This window comes from Zootoca vivipara, chromosome 6 (assembly GCF_965207765.1).
Source record: "Zootoca vivipara chromosome 6, rZooViv2.hap1.1, whole genome shotgun sequence".
NCBI lineage: Eukaryota > Metazoa > Chordata > Lepidosauria > Squamata > Lacertidae > Zootoca > Zootoca vivipara.
Window position 1 is genome coordinate 598,201 of NC_142589.1, and position 19,827 is coordinate 618,027.

At 52.0% G+C, this 19,827-nt stretch overlaps 1 protein-coding gene across 1 annotated transcript in view; it reads right to left on the minus strand.

Moving 5' to 3' along the window:
• The window catches only part of FAM178B (family with sequence similarity 178 member B), a 180,628-nt gene that overhangs the window by 123,396 nt on the left and 37,405 nt on the right, over positions 1 to 19,827 (minus strand). The window contains exon 8 of the mRNA XM_035118861.3: positions 13,147 to 13,228. Within this exon, the coding sequence (XP_034974752.2) occupies positions 13,147 to 13,228 (82 nt within the window). The remainder of the gene's footprint in view (positions 1 to 13,146; positions 13,229 to 19,827) is intronic.

Consider the following 19,827-nt stretch of genomic DNA (forward strand, 5'->3'; position numbering starts at 1 on the left):
ACTCACTTATTTCAAACCTTTCCCCAGTGGAGCAAAAGCAGTTGACACAGAGCCTCTGTCCTCCTTCCTTCCTAGGATCTCATCATCCAGCCCCACCACCTGGGTATCATCTGGTCTGCACATGCTGAAGAAGGAAGTGGCTTCTGCTTTTTGTTGTCTCATCCATCTGATCCTCACCCTGCCCTCTCCTTCTCTTCCCCCACTCAGCAGTCAGCCTGGCTCATGCATGTCAGAACATGTGTGCGCCATTGGCCTGTCGGCATGAGTGGGAAGAGCAGTGTGCTCTGCAGTGACTTTGGAGACCTTGCATCCAGGCTCTGTGACAGCTGGCAGGCTGCCTGTCCCAGGTGGCCTGGAGCAAGCCTCTTGCACCAAAACAGCTTCCCCTTTCCATCAGCTGTGCACTGCAGAGAGCTGGAAGAGAGAGTGAGCCAGGGCAATGGGGAGAGGGGGAAAGAAGGATAGAGGAACAAGTCAGAAGGAAAGAAGGAGAGAAGTCACACCCATGCCATGCATTTAAAGCACATGGCTTCCCCCAAAGAATCCTGGGAACTCAGTGCCCTTATAACAAATGACAGTTCCCTGGGTTCTTTGGGGGGGGGAGCCTTGTGCTTTAAATGCATGGCATGGGGGTGTGAATGTGACCAAAGAACAGGAAGAGAGGATTTGTATGCATTATAGGGAGGCAGAAGGAGTATTATATAGTATTGCTATAGATTCTGGGGAGACCCCCCCCACCTAAACCCTGGGTGGAAATTAATAAATGGAAGGGTTTTGATAAGTACAAGCCATAGGAGCCAACTCTTAGGGCATGAGGTCCCTTTACTCCCCCCATAAAATATTTGAGGGGGCTGGTCCCCCAAAAGTTGATGGGCATTGCCATTCAAATGGTGTCCATGCACCGCATCATGTGACTGATTATGTGGAACAGGGCTTACTCCCCCCCCCCCACAATATTTTAATCAAGTTGGCACCCTGGTACAAGCTGGGCTGGCTTAATATGACAAAAGGGGTTGATGGGCACCTGAGAGGAATCTTGGGCCTGGGCAGACAGAGCTTACCAATGTGTGAGAGAGGTGACAGGAAAAGAGAGTCTTTAGCAAGGTGTTCTGGGAAGAAGTGGGGGAGAACAAGGTCTGGGATCCATCTTGGACAGGCTGGCTGAAGGCTGGCTGGGAGAGATGCCTTGAACTCCAGGGCTGCACTGCTGTAGGGGACAACCCCTCTTGAAATGACCACGCTGTAAGATCTGGACTCTCCATGCAGACAGAAGGCGTAAATAGGCGAATAAGCCATAGTTCTTAAATCTATGACAGTCTCTGCCGCATCTTCAAATCTCCAGAGGAACACAGACCCTATGAGAGTGCCTGGGGCCCCCTGGGGTCTCACCAACACTCGGCAGAGAGTAGGGTTGGCACCCAACTTTCGTAACAATATGAAGAAAGCAGAGGCCAAGCTAGTCAGAGTTATTGGGAACCTATGGGGCAGTGTCTCTGTGTGTGGCTAACTGGCAAATGGGATTACTCTAGTCCTCCACCCTCTCTCCCCAAAGGGATCATCCCATATAACTAGTTGCTGATCAGAGAAGTCAATTTGGAAAAACAGCAGCAGCCAAATACTTTGGCCTCTGGCTTTGAGAGCAATTTTATTTGCTTGTTTTTAATGTCCTCAGTGGCTACATATTCCCTGTGGTGCACTACCAATGTATTAGAGCAACCTACCAAGGATGTGCTTTTGAGAGGGTGGGGGTGAGCACAACATGTCTGATCATCTAGGCAGGACTTGTTTTTCATTCCTGCTGGACTGCTTTGAGCTGCATCCCACTGATATGAAGGTCTGCAAGGGGGTGAGGGACAGGGAGCCTGTGTAACAGGATAAAGGCAGGTGGAAACAGATGCAACTTTCTCAGAGCAGTGGGAGAGGTGGAACTGAATCAACAGGTGACTTTTTCTCTCCAGGGCTACACTCTGGGGTGGAGGTGAGGGGGGGGCACATTTTTTGGTCTTTTCACAATGTGTAAATCCGAGTGACTGCTGTGGACAATATAAATCAGTTAACTCCTATGGTGTCCCTAACACATACTGATTTCTGGAGCAGTTTTGCAATTTCTTGCAGCTTTTGGTGCTGCTGTTTTTTAAAGCTAAGGCAAAGGATGAATGCATAAACATGCACATGCAGTAATGACAATCATGGGAAATGGCTCACATGAGGTGCTGGCCGAGGGACAAGACGAATGGCAGAGAGGCAGCATGTGACTTATAGCGATGCACTTTTGAAAGGCAAGTGGCAAAGTCAGGCTCACACCGCCACCATTGGTTATGCCCCTCTCTGCTCTGTTTGCTACACACCTGGCCACACCTGAGTTGGAGGCTCTCTGCCACTTCCTGATGGCCCTGAACCAACGCTCTCCCCTGGGGACAGCAGCTGCCAGAGGCTGCATGCACATGGAGACCTTCCCTTTGCAGAGGGCAAGTCCACCTCTGGTGTAGGCACAGCTGCAGCCAAGCGGTGGTGAACACCAGAACCCATTGTGGGGGCCCTTGAAGGGGGGAGTTAAGTCCTGACTTAGGGGAAAGGGGACCCAGGTGGCGCTGTGGGTTAAACCACAGAGCCTAGGGCTTGCTGATCAGAATGTCAGCAGTTCGAATCCCTGCGACGGTGTGAGCTCCCATTGCTCAGTCCCAGCTCCTGCCAACCTAGCAGTTCGAAAGCACGTCAAAATGCAAGTAGATAAATAGTTAGCGCTCCAGCGGGAAGGTAAACGGTGTTTCCGTGCGCTGCTCTGGTTTGCCAGAAGCAGCTTTGTCATGCTGGCCACATGACCTGGAAGCTGTCTGCGGACAAACGCCGGCTCCCTAGCCTATAGAGCGAGATGAGTGCCGCAACCCCAGAGTCGGACACGACTGGACCTGATGGTCAGGGGCCCCTTTACCTAGGGGAAAGCAGGAGAGCATTTGCTGGCCCAGGAGAAAGGGCGATGGGGATAGGTGGCATCAAAGAGAACAGAAACAAAGAGGAGGAGGAGGCTGTAAAGTTCTGTCACTTCCCAAACTCGCATGGCAACAAAAAAGGACAAAAACGTTTGGCATTGCCCTGAGAGAACAGAATGAGGCAATAAACCAGCCTGCTCCAACCTGCTGTTTTCCAGCTATTTTGGAATGCAAGTCCCATCAGCTCCAGCCAGCACCGTCACGTAACCCATGCAATATACCTTCTGCAGGGAAAAGTGCATGTCTGCACTGCAGATTAAAATCAGTTTTATAATCTCGTGTTCCTCCCTGCAAGGAATACTAGGTGCTCAGGTGGGTCAGGGACTGATGAGAGAGAGTTCTGAGCACATTTACAGAAAAGTACAATTCCAGGTCTGCTTGGGTGGGATGGAGAACAATTGTCAAAAGCATGGCTCATATTTCCAAGTGCTGACATACTGATAGTTAGCTAGTTTGGGTCTTAAACTACTACAACTGGCATGGCTTCCTCTCACTCCCCAAAGTATCCTGAAAGCTGCAATTTGGTAAGGGTGCAGAGAATACTGTTAATATATCTCTAGACCCCAGGATTTCCAGCTGGGAGGGAATCACTGTTAAACAAGGCTAAGTCTATGGTGTGGATAGCCTCCTGGGGCTCCCATGCAGAACGTTCTACATAAGAACATAAGAAAAGTCTTGCTGGATCAGGCCCATGGCCCTTCTTGTCCAGGATCCTGTTCTCACAGGGGCCAAACAGATGCCCATGGGAAACCGCAAGCAGGATCTGAGCACAAGAGCATCTTCAGAAGCATTACTGCCTCTGACCATGGAAGCAGAGCAGAGCCATTGGGGTTAGTAGCCCTTGATAGCCCTTTTATCCATGAATTTGTCCAATCCTCTCTTAACGGCATCCAAGTTGGTGGCCATCACTGCCTCCTGTGGGAGGGAGTTCCATAGTTTGACACTGTGCTGTGTGAATAAGTTCTAGCAACCTAAAACTTGCTGTGGGAGTTTCCATTGAAAGGGGCCATCCAATTGGCAGTGCCATTTGATCTCCCTTCACCATTCTGCAAACTCCAATTTTTAAAATGTAATTGAATTCCCTTGGCTCTATTTCTCCTGCACCCTTCCTGGGTTGTGCATCCCCAGTAAAGTGAGATTATTATTATGAATTAGCAAAACTCAGGGCTTCCCCATCTCTCCCACACTCCTCTGTCAATTTGTAAACCTTTGCTAGAGCTGGGGGAAACCAATCCTCAGAGCTCCTCCATTCCTGTCCCTTCAGTGGCAGGGGGGGGGAGAGGGGGGAGGAGGGAGGGGGGAGGTCAAACCCAGCTCACAATGGACCCCCTTTGATTCTCAAAGCGCACGGGTTTCACTGGTGGCAGAGGTGGACCAGTGGGTGGGGGGGAAACGAAGGGACAGTGTTGTATTGTATGTTTGTGTAGTTGTGTAGTTTGTTTAGTTTTGTTTGAAAATTAATAAAAAATATTATAAAAAAAAATTGTAAACCTTTGTGTGAGGGACAAGGGATACAGGGAAGTCCCTCCCATCTTAAGTTCCAGCCCATCCCCAAGCGCTGGAGAGAGTAAGGAGAGCTCTGCCTCCAGCGGAGAGTCAGGAAGTGGTGTCCGAGGCTCAGGCAAGGTTGTGGAGCCCAGGCCGCAGGTGGGACAGGAAGTTGGACGCACGGGGGGGAGGCCAATCCCCCCAACTCCCGAATTGCGACGCAAACGTAGGGGGAAGAGGTTGGGTCTGCCAAAGCTTTGGTGCTGGAAGAAAACGCGCCAATCGCCATTCGGAGGTTCTGACACCTCACCTTAAGGATGCATTTTTACTGCTCTGAACACTGTAAATAATCAGCACTTAATAAAAGCCTTAAAAGACCATGCTGGAGTCGTTACTCTAGAGTAGCCATATCAGGCCCTCTGACAGCAACCTCCGAATCTTTTTTTGGCTACTTTGGAGTGCAGCGATGAGCGCTCAAGAGGCTGAGCAGTGGAGGCTGGAGGCCGAAGCAGCGAAGCAGGAGCTACGGAACCTCACAGCGCAGGCACAGCAGCAATTGCATGCCGCTCAGGAGGAAGCGCGAGGGGCGCAGGAGGAGCTGAACAAGCTGGTGGACCAGGTGAGGACAAAAGAGGAGACTGAGAAACAGCTAAGGGTGATGGTATTGGACCTGCAGAAAAAGTTGGAAGAGGAGAAAGCCGCTAGAGGTGGGGGGGCGCCCCAGCCGCAGCTAGTCCAAGTGAGAAGGGGACAGAGCCTAGTCACCAAGTTTAGCGGCGACCCTAGGGAGTACCTAGGATTCGAGACAGAAATAAATTATGCGCTGGAATTGCATGCAGCAGAATTCCCAGATGACGCGCACAGAGTCTCCTTTATCATAGAGCATTTGACGGGGGCCGCCCGGGAATGGGTAAGACCGCTCATCGCGCAAAAAAATCCTTGCATGAAGAACGCAAAATTATTTCTAGAAGCTTTAAAAATAATGTACGCTAGTGACAGTGAAATGGAGGCCACTAAACAGGAGCTTCATAACTTAACACAAGGAAAATCGACAGTGAGGGACTACTGGGCGAGATTCACCATGCTGGTGCACAAACTGGGGTGGGATCTGCAAAGTGAGCCAGTGAAATCAGCCTTCTACCTGGGGTTGCATGCAGATGTTAAGGATGAGCTGGCAAGAGGTCCTAGACCGCGGACTATGGATGAGTTAAGCAAAGCGGCGCTAGCGGTGGGGGTGAGACAGGAATCCAGATGGTATGACAAACAAGCGACGCGCGGCAAAACCTTGGTTCCCACGCTCCCAGGGCAGACCACATCACCAAACCCCACCCCAGGGACCACCCCCAGACCCGCCCAGACCAAGCCCAGAGCCAGAACCGATGGAGATCGGTGGAGCGCGCGCGCGGGCTTTTCAAACCCCGGCGGCGCCAAGACGCAAGGAGGGAAGGGGCGGGAATTGCTTTCTCTGCAACTCCCCCCGGCATCGCGTCAGAGACTGCCCTCATCGCAGAGAGTGGCAAGGAAAGGCGGGAACGGTTGTACCTTCCCCCACTGAAGCAGCACCACAGCAGGGAAACGAGACAGCCTGGCTGCAGGAGACAAGGGGCAGCAGCCAGGCACAGTCAGCAGACAACAGCCCCAGCCCGCCCACCCGCACAGAGAGGAGCAGAGCCAGCCCACCCCTCCCAGAGCAGGAGTGGTTCTAGAAGTCACGCTAACGCTCCCAAATGGCTATCCCCTGACTGTCCTCGCCTTAATTGACAGTGGTGCCTCAGCCAACTTCTTCTCGAGAAACTTTGCAGAAGAGCACCAGATCCAGCTTCTGCAGCTGGATTTTCCCCTGCACATAGCCACCATTGACGGCAGAGAGTTGCTGGGAGGGGCCATCACTCATCAAACCCCCCCCCCCATGAGAATGACGGTGGGAAGGCACTCAGAGACACTGGCTTTCAACGTCACAACCATCTCAGACCCCCCCATCGTTTTGGGAATGAGCTGGCTGGCGCGCCACGACCCCTCCATAAGTTGGCACCAGAGATGCATCACGTTTGGGTCGGACTTTTGTCTGGAACATTGCATGCAGCACCAACCAGGGGAGGGGCCTCCAATAGCCACGGTGGCCACCATGCATGTCAAAGGGGGTGAGGCGATACCCAAGCAGTACTGGGACCTGCAGGAGGTCTTCAGCGAAGCGGAGTCCGACCACCTACCCCCACACAGGTCTTTCGACTGCCAGATCAACCTGGTACCAGGGGCAACGATACCCCCAGCCAAGCTGTACGCCATGTCAGATCAGGAACTCGAGGATTTGCGTGCGTTCATAGACAAGAACCTCAAACGGGGGTTCATAAGAGAAAGCAAGGCAGCAGGGGGCAGCCCGGTCTTCTGGGTGGACAAGAAAGACACGCAACAGCGCCGTCTTGTGGTGGATTTCAGACGGCTCAACTCAGTGACAGAGCCAGTGGCTTTCCCCATGCCCAGAGTGGACGATCTCCTGACAGCGGCACGCAGGGGCAAGATTTTCACCAAGCTAGACCTGAGGGGGGCGTACAACTTGATCAGGATCCGGGAAGGCGATGAGTGGAAAGCCACGATGTTCACGCCTCTGGGCTCTTTTGAATATCTGGTGATGCCCTTCGGGTTGCAAGGGGGCTCAGCATGCTTCCAGGCCTTCATGCACCACGTCCTGGGGTCCCTTCTCTTCAAGAACTGCCTGGTCTTCCTGGATGACATCCTTATCTATTCCGCTGACCCAGTGCAACATGTGAAGGATGTCAGGGAGGTGTTGCAACGCCTGAAGGAGAACCACCTGTATGTGAAGCTGGAGAAGTGCAAGTTCCACACCAGGGAAGTGGACTTCCTGGGCTACAAGCTGTCAGACAAGGGGCTGGCGATGGACAAGGACAAGGTGCAGGCCATCCTGGACTGGCACAGCCCCAGGACGCGCAAAGATGCCCAACGCCTCCTAGGATTCGCCAACTTCTACAGGAAATTCATCAAGAACTTCTCGCGGGTTACGGCTCCCATCACGGACTGCCTGAGAGGCAAGCAGAAGTTCAGGTGGACGCCAGAGGCGCAAGCAGCGTTCGAAAGCCTCAAAAGGGTGTTCGCGTCCGACCAGAACCTGTTCCACGTAGTGCAGGATGCGCCCCTACGCATTGAGACCGATGCTTCGGACCGGGCTTTGGGAGCGATCCTGTTGCAACTGGACGCCAACAGAGAGTGGAGACCTTGTGCCTTCTTCTCCAGGAAGCTGACACAGCCTGAACGCAACTACACGGTGTTTGATAGGGAACTTCTTGCGATCCACGCTGCTTTCCAGCACTGGCGACACTTCCTGGTGGGCGCCAGGCACCCCATCCAGGTGTGCACAGACCACAAGAACCTGGAGTTCTGGAGAACGGCCAGGGTGCTCAACCAGCGACAGATATGGTGGGCAGAGTTCTTCTCGAACTTCAACTTCTCCATCCACTACATCACGGGGGAGCAGAATGTCAGGGCGGATGCCCTCTCCCGCAAACCAGAGTACATGGAGCAGGAGTTGCCACCAGCGCCCAGGCACATTTTCCCCCCATCAGCATGGTCCTGCGGAGCAGCAGTGGTGAGCGAGGCAGAACTCACCGCACTGACGGCAGCAGATGAGTTTGCCTCCCGCATCTTCAGAGAGCTGCGAGGGGGGAGGGAGCAGGCTAAAGACTTTGAGGAAAGGAGGGGTTTGCTTTTTTACAGGGGAGCCCTGTACCTGCCCACCAAACAGCTGAGAGGTAAGGTCCTCAAGCAGATGCACGACAACCCAACGGCGGGTCATTTCGGAAGGGACAAAACCACTCACCTAGTCATGAGACATTTCTGGTGGCCAGGGGTGCGGGAGGATGTGAGGGATTATGTAAGGGGCTGTGACACCTGCCAGCGAGCAAAGGTGGTCAGAGCGCCACCAGCAGGTTTGCTGGAGCCCTTAGCCACACCGCACAGGCCGTGGGAAGTAGTGTCCATGGACTTCATCACAGACCTGCCGTCGTCCAGGGGCAAGACCGCAGTGTTGGTGGTGGTGGACCTCATGTCCAAAATGTGCCACTTTATACCGTGTGCCAGGGCGGTCTCGGCAGAAGAGACGGCCAAACTGTTTCTCGGCAGAAGAGACGGCCAAACAGTTTCAGACTGCATGGATTGCCTTTAAGAGTTATTTCGGATCGTGGCCGCCAATTTGTTTCCAGGTTCTGGCGGCGGCTAATGAACCTCCTGCAGGTGGAGGTCAGTTTGTCTACGGCTCGGCACCCGCAGACCAATGGACAGGCGGAGCGGGTCAACGCCATTCTGCAGCAGTACCTGAGATGTTACGTCAGCCAGAGGCAAATGGACTGGGTGGATCGCCTGCCACTGGCAGAATTTGCCTACAACAATGCGGTGCACGTCTCCACAGGGGTGTCGCCCTTTAAGGCCAACTACGGGCGCGACCTCAGATCTTTCCCGGAGAGGGAGGGGGAGGAGGAGGAAGAGGGCCCACAGGCAGAGGATTGGGCAGAGGACCTGGAGACGGTGCACCAGCAGCTCAGAGAACACTTGGAGAGGGCCAAGGAAGCGTACAAGAAGGGGGCAGATCGCCACAGGCGACCGGGAGAGGTCATCAGGGTGGGGGACAAGGTTTGGTTATCCTCGGAAGGTCTTCCCACCAGGGGGCGATGCAAGAAGTTAGCACCCAGAAGGCTGGGCCCCTTCACGGTCACGCAACAGGTCAACCCGGTAGCCTTCAGGCTAGCACTGCCTGAGGACATGAGAGTGCACCCAGTGTTTCATAGATCGCTGCTGTCGCCGTACAGAGAAAGTACTAGGTTCAGGGACAGCGATCAGCCTCCAGAGGGAGGGGGGGAGACGGGAAACGCCCGTCAGCTCAATGAGGCAACTGAGATTTTAGACTCAAGGAGAGGGGTGAGAGGGCTGGAGTACCTGATAGCATGGGAGGACACTCCGCCGTCCCACAATGAGTGGATACCAGCCACGGAAGTACCTGAGGAATTTTTAGTAGAAGAGTTCCATGCCCTGTTCCCCCACAGGCCCAAGCCCTGGCACATGGAAAGGGAGGAAGAGGGGGAGGGGCGGGAGGAAGGGATCGCAGGCAGCAGCTCTCCATGGAGATGGGAAGCGGAATTTGAGGATACGGAAGAAGAGGTGTGGGTTTCACCAAGGTCGACGACGTCAGAGGCAGGAGAGGACTGGCAGAACATTTTTACTCCCACCAGCTCTGATGCCACTGACTTCTTGGGATTCCCGTCTTCTCAGGGGGAGGGGGAAAGATCGCCGGATTGGGGGGAAATTTTTACACCCACAGGCTCGGATGCCACAGACTTCTTGGGGTTTCACTCGTCCCCAGCAAGCAGAGAGCCCCTAGGGAGGGGAGGGAGGAGCCTGGGAGGGGGGTGGATGTGAGGGACAAGGGATACAGGGAAGTCCCTCCCATCTTAAGTTCCAGCCCATCCCCAAGCGCTGGAGAGAGTAAGGAGAGCTCTGCCTCCAGCGGAGAGTCAGGAAGTGGTGTCCGAGGCTCAGGCAAGGTTGTGGAGCCCATGCCTCAGGTGGGACAGGAAGTTGGACGCACGGGGGGGGGGGAGGCCAATCCCCCCAACTCCCGAATTGCGACGCAAACGTAGGGGGAAGAGGTTGGGTCTGCCAAAGCTTTGGTGCTGGAAGAAAACGCGCCAATCGCCATTCGGAGGTTCTGACACCTCACCTTAAGGATGCATTTTTACTGCTCTGAACACTGTAAATAATCAGCACTTAATAAAAGCCTTAAAAGACCATGCTGGAGTCGTTACTCTAGAGTAGCCATATCAGGCCCTCTGACACTTTGCTTTTATGTTATTTATTTCTGGGCTGGCAGCGCACATCCTCATATCTCAAAGCCAGTGCTATAGCACTCATTCAGCTAAGTTTAGAGGAAAAAAGGAGGGGAGGGATAAAAAGCAGATTGTTATTTACAAGTAGACCTCATAGCACTATTGGAGCTCAATGTGGGTTACCTTGCAATTCAAGGAAAGAATGGTATACATGTTGGCAGTTTCCTACTCTTGAAGCAAAACAAGATTTTTGTTGGATAACTCTTGCAAACAATAAGCAAGTCTGTAAGTACTGCTACTAGATCTTTGTGGGAATGAGGAAGGTGACTGAGTTTGTGCAAATGGTTGTAAAAGGGCCAAAAGGAGGAAGAGAAGTTTGTTCGTTCTCTCTCTCTCTCTCTCTCTCCCTCTCCCTCTCCCTCTCCCTCTCTCACACACACACACCCCAACCATTCACAAACACAGGACCTACACCGGATTTGTACTGGAGGAAAGCAAACCTCCTATTCACTTCAGTGGGATATTGCACAAATGGCCCATGCAAACATATTCCCGGCACGGGCCCCCTGATCCAGATATGAACCATAGTTGGCAGGCCAAGGATTGAAATGCACCCACGCACCCTCCCCCCAGGATCCTGATTTCCTTGCAGAGTAGGAAGGAAGAAAAAGTTCTCCCTCCACAACCAGCACAGAAGCAGAAGAGGAGGCTTGGCTGGGGCTGGAGGGGGAACCTCCCAAGGCTGCCTTGGGGCTGCTGGCTTGCGCTTCCTAACCTTAGTCACTTGTGCGGAGCTTGCACCAAGAGAAAGGGACAGGCAATGCAAGGAGAGCAAAGCTGGGCTTCCCGACCAAGAGGCTCTGGTCTGGCCCCATGAGCGACAGCATCTTTCCCTCCCTGTTTGTGTCTCTGGTTTCCCTCAGCGGCTGACAACTGCATGAAAGCAAAATCTCAGGTACAGTACTTATAACCTCATCGCTGCTCCTTCCCCACCTGGAATTCCTAATCTTTGTTTGCGGCACTGAAGTTAATTGCCATGGAGAAGAAGAGGAGGAGGAGGATGTAGCAAACAGAAGATTAAGACTCCCTCATCTCTGGTGCCGCCTTAGATGTTTCTTTCTGTTTGAAGTGTTCCTCTCCCCCCCCCCCTGGAAGCTTGGAGGGAAGGGGGGGAAGCGTTTGTATGTGGAGCGGCATCCAGAGAACAGATGAGAAGCTCGCTAAAGTAGGCAATTCCCTAGGAACAGCTGAGAGTGCGGGGAGAGAAGCACAGAATATCTAAAGCAGTATCAGACATCTTTCTCGCCTGTGGCTGCCCACATAGGCAATGAAAACCTGCACACACAAGATGCTGATCTTCCCTGCCTCCCCTTAAACAGAGAGATGCTGCCGAATCTCATCAAAAGCAAATCTTTTAGAAATGAGTTTAAATAGTTTCTGCTCCTGCAAAACAGCCAAGGAATCGAAAGGCAGCAGAGCGTTTTGTAAAGGCAGAGTTTCTTTTAGCGTGTGGCCACGTAAGGTAAGGTGAGTGAGGGGTGTGGCCTAGGAAGAGGGGGCGGGGTTGAGGAAGGGCGGGGCCAGGTTGGGGAGAAAGAAGGCACAGTTCAAATTTTCATTTGCACTTTCAAAAACAATACGCTGAAGCATAGCTGTCCTTCAAAATTTGCACTTTGAAAATAACCTACAAAATGCATTAAGAAAAATGCTTGGCAATGATGTGCATCTCAGGCAAACTTGCACACAAAAACGTGTACATTAGGGAAGTGCTGACAAATTTTCAAGAGGGCTTTAGGAAACAAAATTCACAAGTACATAAATGTGGAGAACCAAACTTAAGACTGCCAAAATGAGAGGGTGAGAGAAACCGAAATGGACAGAGTCATCCATCCCTAGCCATCCCTGAGGAGTCTCCAGGACCAGATGGAGACACCTGGGGGGGCACATTTGGCCGCGTGTCTTGAGGTTCCCCACCCCTGCATCAGGCAGTGAGGCATCTGGCCTCCCCTGTCTGCTTGTGGAAGGCAGAGAGGCCATGGCAGCCCCCTCCCAGCTACACCCACTGAGAAGCCTGGCTGCTCCCCTTTACTGCAAGGCACAGTTGTGGGGGCCTCACAGCCCTCTCTGAACCCGCTAAGCAAGGTTCAGCCAGGGGCAGAACTAGGCTTTATTTCACCTGGGTCAAAGGCCCAGTTTGGCACACCCACGTGCATTTGCGTCCACACACACATAGGCTGGGAGCCTCAAGGGCACCCCTCTGGAGGCTTCACCCGGGACAAAAAGCCTGGCTAGCCCTCTGGGACCTAAGACTCTGGATTCAGCTGCCCAATCTGGTCAATGCCTGTACAGGGGAGTGGCTGTGGGGTGTGGGCAGGGGAGAGGCATCTTGTCCTTCAGCCCTGGTGGGTGGCCAGGTTTGCATGCAGAAGGTCCACAGCATTTCCAGGTAGGACTGAGAAAGACTCCCCAGGTGAAATCCTGGAGAGCTGCTACCAGTCAGTGTACAGTACTGAGCTAGATGGGGCAATTGCTCTGACTCTGATTAAGAAAACTTTCTGTGTTCCTAAAGTGCTCTCTCACACAGGCCAGGAACTGGGGTTGGTTGTGGCTCCCTGCTGAGCACATGTCCTGGAGGAAACCCGAGTTCACTGCTGTGTAATGTGTGAAATGCACCTTAGACCCAGTACAGGCAGGAATGGAATAAAACAAAAGGCTCAAGTTTGGAACTCCTTCCCCAGCCACCCCCAACCTGGAAGCCTTTCAGACTACAACTCCCATTTCTAGACAAGTACAGTTTCATCTTAACAAACTGCCCCCTCCCACAACCCCACACTGACCGGCTGAGGCAATCTGAGGAGTGGTGATTTCCCAGAGAGTTTGGAAGGCACCTGGTGAGACAAATGGGCTCCAAGACATCAGCTGCAAAAGAAGCAGGGGACACACCATCAGTTGCCTAAAAGGTCCCCATTTTAAAACGGAAATCCATTAGGTCATTTTTTAAAAAATTCATATAAAACATTAACATACAATGCCAGTCTGTCAGTAATACATGTGTGTATGTTAAATATATTAATATAATATAGTAATATAATATAATATTATTATAATTCATATAATATAATATATTATATTAAAAACAGCCACAGGAAGTGTCAGGGGGACTCCCTACAGGGACCCTCCCCCAGTCATCCTGACCAGCACTTTGCCCAGTGACAGCGCAAGCAGCAGGTCAGGAGGAGGGAATGAGGAATGGAGCGGAATGGAGACCTGGCTCTCAGACGTATCAGAGCCTCGACACCGACCCAGCTGGCCAGAGGAGGAAGGGCAGTGCAGGATGGTGTCGGAGCCTTTGCAACGCTTCAGCCAAGGGACAGGGGAAGGAACGCAGCCCCTTCCGGTGCCCAGTTCCAGATGCAGGGCAAGGGGGCGGCATTTTGGGGTTCCTAGACTATTATGCTGGCGCAAAAGCAGACAAGCGCCATTGCCGGGTTCTGAATCAGACTAGGCAGTCTGTTTTCTGATGTCTCTGCACTGTAAATAATATGCACAATAAAGTTCTTAAAGACCGAGCGGACTGGAGCGTCTTTACTCGAGAGTAGCCGCAACAATCCCCTGACAGCAACCCAGCAATCCTTGAGGCTATTTTCGGGATGGCCGCAGCGCAAGCAGCAGCGGTGGCGGCGGCCGTGCAGGCTGAAGCTGCAGCGGCGAAACAGGAAGCGGAGAACGCCGGAGTGGAGGCTCACCAACTTGCGCAACAGCTGGAGGCCAAGAAACGGCGGGAGCAGGAACTGGTAAACCGCACAACACTTCTCAATGAGAGTAAATAATAAATAAATAAAAATCCTTCCAGTAGCACCTTAGAGACCAACTAAGTTTGTCATAGGTATGGGCTTTCGTGTGCATGCACACTTCTTCAAATACCTCAATGAGAGGTTGGAGGAGTGGCAGCTGGCAGACCAGGCACCCCCCTCCAGAAGAGCCTTTGGAAAGAAGGTACCGGCCCTTGTAACCAAGTTTAGTGGTGACCCGCAGGAGTACTTGGGGTTCAAGATGGAAGTTAATTACACCCTGAAGTTGCAGGAGGGGGAATTCGCAGGTGACAAACAGAGGGTAGCGTTCATTATCGACCACTTAGAGGGTTTTCCAGTGAAGCGCAAGCGGATGTGACAAAGGAAGAACTGTTTACTGCTCATCAAAATGCCACCGCAGGTGAGACCACACCAGACCCAAGGGGGAAAGGTTGCCATAGGCAAGAAGAGAAATGATTCATGCACAGGCCAGAGGTCTTTTGCTCGTGTCCAAGTGTGGTTTTAATAAGAAAGAACCCTAAGGAGAGAAAGGGGGGAAGGGACAGCAGACTGAGAGGCCACAATGGCCACTGTGTAGAGACTTGGACTGCATTGCTACCGGTATTTAAATTACAGTAATTATTTCAAAATTGGATCTACAACTTTAAATGAGCATATGTAAAACTTATGCAAATATGTTTCCCTTTTTGTCCTCTCTTTTGAAGATGTGTTTCCTTTGTGGGGAGCAATCCCCCCTCAGCCATGAGGCTCACAGGGGGGCCTTGCGCCAGCCACCATCTCTCAGCCTACAACCTCGCAGGGTTGTTGTGAGAAGGAAATGGGGAGGGTGAGAACCATGTGCGCCACCTGGAGCTCCTTGGAGGGGGGTGGGATATATATGTAAAGATGATGATGGCGCTGGTGATGCAACAAGCAGCCAATCTTAGGAAGCCCACTCATAGCAATGCCAGCACTGTCCTCAAGTGTCCCTGACTCTCTCCCAGGCCCGTCTTACCCATAGAGGCTAGTGGCGCCGTGGCACCAAGTTCTGGAGGGCGCCAGGTGAGAGTCCAGGGAACACCGGACGAGTGTGCTGAGTGTGCCACTCCCACTGAGTGTTGGCACGTTTTTTTCCCTTTTAGCCTGCAGGCCCACTCGCTCGATGTGCTGCCTGCCGTGGCCATCGCAACACGAAGTGGCCAGCTGAGCTGGGAGGCGCCACATCCAGCCTCCGCCTCTTCCCCACCAGAGGAGCTATCCTCCAGCTGCTGCCCGCCTCCTCCAGCCCTAAAAAAAGGTTGAAAACTCTGGGAAAGGAGGTGGGGGCTGCCAGAGGCGCCGGATATGCTTAAGACGGCCCTGCTCTCTCCATCTATCTGCTGGAGAACCGAAAAGCTTTGCGCTCTGTGATTCAACTCTTGAGTCATTAAGGTATAATCGTCTCAATGCACGGAACAGCAGGGGTGAATTTTCTGCCTGGAGTTGTGTAGGAGAAACAAGATCATTGTTGCAGCCCTTTCTGGATTAAGATGCATGAACCGGCAGCAACCACATAAATTACACCTACACAATGAACTTAAAATGCTCCCTGCCCACCAAACATAGTGCAGGTATTATTACTTACAGCAGCGGCCAGAAGCATGTGAGAGAAAATGCATCAGAAGAAATGTCCCAGAGGTGATTCAAACACTGAGGAAGGGCATGTAGCAGAGTCCTCCCAGGTTTGCGTTGTACCACCTCTGCCTTAAAATGGGGGGGGGGGTATTTGTTGGAAAACAGCCCCCTCTCCTGCATGAAAATTCCCTTGCGCATGTTAAGCATCAATTTTTCCTGAAGCATATACTTTTACACGCGTGGGCAAGTTCTTGGATACAGAAGGACTTTCAGGTATGTTAAGTCCTCCCCATAAGCATTATCTGCATTCAGTTCCTGTGTAGACCATAGAATCACAGAATTATAGAGTTGAAAGGGACCCCAAGGATAATCTAGTCCAACCCCCTGCAATGTAGGAATCTCAGCTAAAGCATCCATGTGTAAAAGGAAAAATCCTGGGATCGTTTGGATTACCAAACAAAGACACCAGCCAAGAAAATAGGAGCAAAACAGCAGCCTGTAGGCCTGACCTTTATTTAAAAGACTGTTGCAACAGGACTTCCACCCGCCCCACAGAAGAAGCAGGAAGAAGCCCCAAACAAAGGGATGTTTCCTCTTTTATACATTTCCCCTTTTCCCATAAATACCATCATGCATACATCACAGATACAGATACATCATACATACGTCACAAACAGGGAGGGGTTTTCTGGCAGAAACCAGTTTGTCAGGTTTGCCCCCAACCTCCCTTCCCTTGCCCACCACTAAGACATCCATCAAGTGATACAATAGGAATATTTACAAGTTCCTGGTTTTCCCCCTGGCTGAGATCCTAATCCATTCCTGGATGGTTTGCCACTGTCCATGCGATGACTGCCTGCCTGGCACCCATCTGCCAGGATGCCAATCTTGTGCAAGAGGCTGCTGCGTACCTGATCCCAGGTTTCAGGGATTATGGCTGCTCACATCCCAGACTCCCCCCCTTGGTAACCATTCCTTTCCCAAACAGAACGAAGTTGGAATGGCGCAAATCCATACTGGACCGATTTTATATGGCTTTCTAAAGTTTTCCCAGTGAGCCAGTACATAAATACATTTATCAGTGAATTGTTTTATTTGTTGAATAGAGATAGGTCACGAAGAGTCGAACACAACTAAACGACTAAACAACAACAACAGAGATAGGGAAAAACTGTGATGAAGTGTTTTGTGGGGACATTTGCAGGAGTGATTGTGTTGAGTTTGGTAGTCGGTGTGCGTGTGTGTGTGATGTCTGCTGGAGGGGCAACCCCCCCCCCCAATCTTTACATAAATTCCTGTAACACATGGCAGCCAGCCAGCCATCTTAACCCTAAGGGCTGTAAGTAGAGATCAGTTCCCTGAGACAGGAAGTGCTTCCTTCAAGCAAGAAGTGTCCCACAAAAGAGGACACCCCACTCCAGCCTGATCAAGCAAGAATGTTTGGCCTCTCTGCCTTCAACACAGGGATCAGCACAGCTGACATCCACTTCCAGGTGCCTGACACAGAGAGGCAAGCTGTCAGTCAGCTGCAAGAGCATTTCCAGTTGGGCTGGCAATTGAGAGCTGTCTTTGGACCTGAGGGGCGGCTGCAGAGCCATCAGCGTCACTTGCTGACTCGGGCCTTGGGACACACCTTGGGACACAGGGCAAGAGGGAGGTTTTGGCCCACTCCTGACTGTGCAGCTGAGCTAACGGGGTGCAAGGAAAGAGCCATTTGTTCATGTTCCTCCCCTTCCCCCGCGTCTATTCCAAATATCCTATCAGTTCTGCCGTTACTATTACTGCAGCATTTGGGGATGCGGGTGGTACCTTTTACCTGTTACAGCATTAAATTCATTAGTTGGTTTTTTGCCACAGAACAAAATAAATCATAGAATTATAGAATCATAGAGTTGGAAGAGACCACAAGGGCCATCCAGTCCAACCCCCTGCCAAGCAGGAAACGCCATCAAAGCATTCCTGACATATGCCGGTCAGCCCTCTGCTTAAAGACCTCCAAAGAAGGAGACTCCACCACACTTCTTGGCAGCAAATTCCACTGTCAAACAGCTCTTACTGTCAGGATGTTCTTCCTAATGTTTAGGTGGAATCTTCTTTCTTGAAGTTTGAATCCGTGTCCGCTTCTTTGGAGCAGCAGAAAGCAATCTTTCTCCCTCCTCCATATGGCATCCTTTCATATAGTTGAACATGGCTATCATATCACCCCTTAACCTTCTCTTCTCCAGGCTAAACATACCCAGCTCCCTAAGCCGTTCCTCATAAGGCATCGTTTCCAGGCCTTTGACCATTTTGGTTGCCCTCCTCTGGACACGTTCCAGCTTGTCAGTATCCTCCTTGAACTGTGGTGCCCAGAACTGGACACAGTACTCCAGGTGAGGTCTGACCAGAGCAGAGCAGATGCATTCATGAAAATCACAGCTATGGGGGAGGGTGATATTCACCTAGGTTTCCCAGGCTTTTGGCACTCTAACCCAGCGTTTCTCAAACGGTGTTCCGCGGCACACTACTGTGCCGCGACGAGAAGGGCGATTCGCATCGTCACGTCGCTGACCCGCCGGAAAGGAAGCCGGCCAACGTGACTTAAGGTCACTCAATCCAATGAGCGGTGGTTGGGAGAGGGAGAGAAACGAGAAGCCCCACCCCCTCCGGCGGATTCAACTCTCGACGCGCGTGCACAGCGCCCTCTTTTTTTCTTCCCTGGACGTAAATCTCCTCGCTGCCGCTTCCTTTGATGAAAACTAACTGAGGAAAGAGCGTCTTCGCTTCCCTTTCTTTGCATGAGTTCGCCTCAGAAATGCTAGGGATTATTTTGGGGGGCGGGCGGAGAGGAAACCTCCTCACTTCGGCGGAGGGATTCCTACCCGAGCCCTGTCCGAGGCCGATTTGTAAGGAAGAAGTTCTGGCGCGCAGTTCATTTGTCGCTTAAGCAATAGGAAGCGGCCGGAGCTGCTGCGCATGTGCGGGAGTGGCCTGGGAGAACCGGTGATGGGCTCCCGGCGGAGGCAGGAGTCGCTCCTTCGGTTCCACAGCCTCCTCCTGCGGTGAGTATTTCCCTCTTTACACCTTTTCCATTTGAAGTCTCTCCCCTCTCCCCTCATGACATGCTGCAAGTGTCTTGAGGGTGGGGATGCCTTCGCCACTTACCTTCACAACAACCCTGTAAGGTAGGGCTGCTGCTAAATATAGGGCGGCACAGAGTTGGTGTGCCGCGGGATTTTTTTTCATAGAACAAGTGTGCCGTGGGAAACACTGCTCTAACCGGTGCACCACTTGCCTGTGTGATCTATGACACATGGGGGTGGTGAGAGAGATTGAGAGATCCACCACTCCATGCACATTGGCATCTGCCACACGGGCGAAAGTAAGCGGAGTGCAGCTTGCCTCCCTCCCTGCCAAAGTGCCGCTGGGAGCAGGAAGAGTTCTCTGTAAATGCACAGCCTTATTATCTGGCTGGTTGTGATGTGAGGCAGGAAGGAAAAGGAGGTGTAGAATGTATTTAAAGGCAGCCCCTGTCAATGTGCCCCCACATCCCCAGAGAAAGCTGGAAGCGGGCCAGGGGTTGGCGGATGTGCAGGAGGGCTCCAAGGGCAAAGAGAAATGGCCTTCGCTTGTGCCGGCAGCCAGCTCCATGAGCTACGAACCCCAAAATCTGCTGACTCTTCTACATATGTGGATTTTAAACTTATAAACTTACCATACAATAAAAAGAAGGGTGCCAGTTTGGAGGGAACCAAACTATGTTGGGTTTTTGGGTGACCCTGCGACCCCCGGGTTTGAGGGTCTATTGCCCCATTTGTGGGATGCTGCAAAAAACACAGGATTTTCACTGCAAAATGCTGTAAAACATTTGCCAAAGTTTGGATTGAAAAACATTGGGTTTTGAGGTCATACCCATGACCCCCATTTTGAGTTTAAATTACTCTGTTTGTGGGGTGCTGCCAAATCTGGGGTTTTCACTACAAAACAATTACAACACTTTGGCACTGGTTTCAAGGGGATCAGACAACATTGGGTTTTGGAGTGACCTCGTGATCACTGGGTTTGAGTGTCTATTGCTCCTTTTGTGGGGTGCTACAAAACATGGGGGGTTTTTTTGCAACAAAACGATTACAA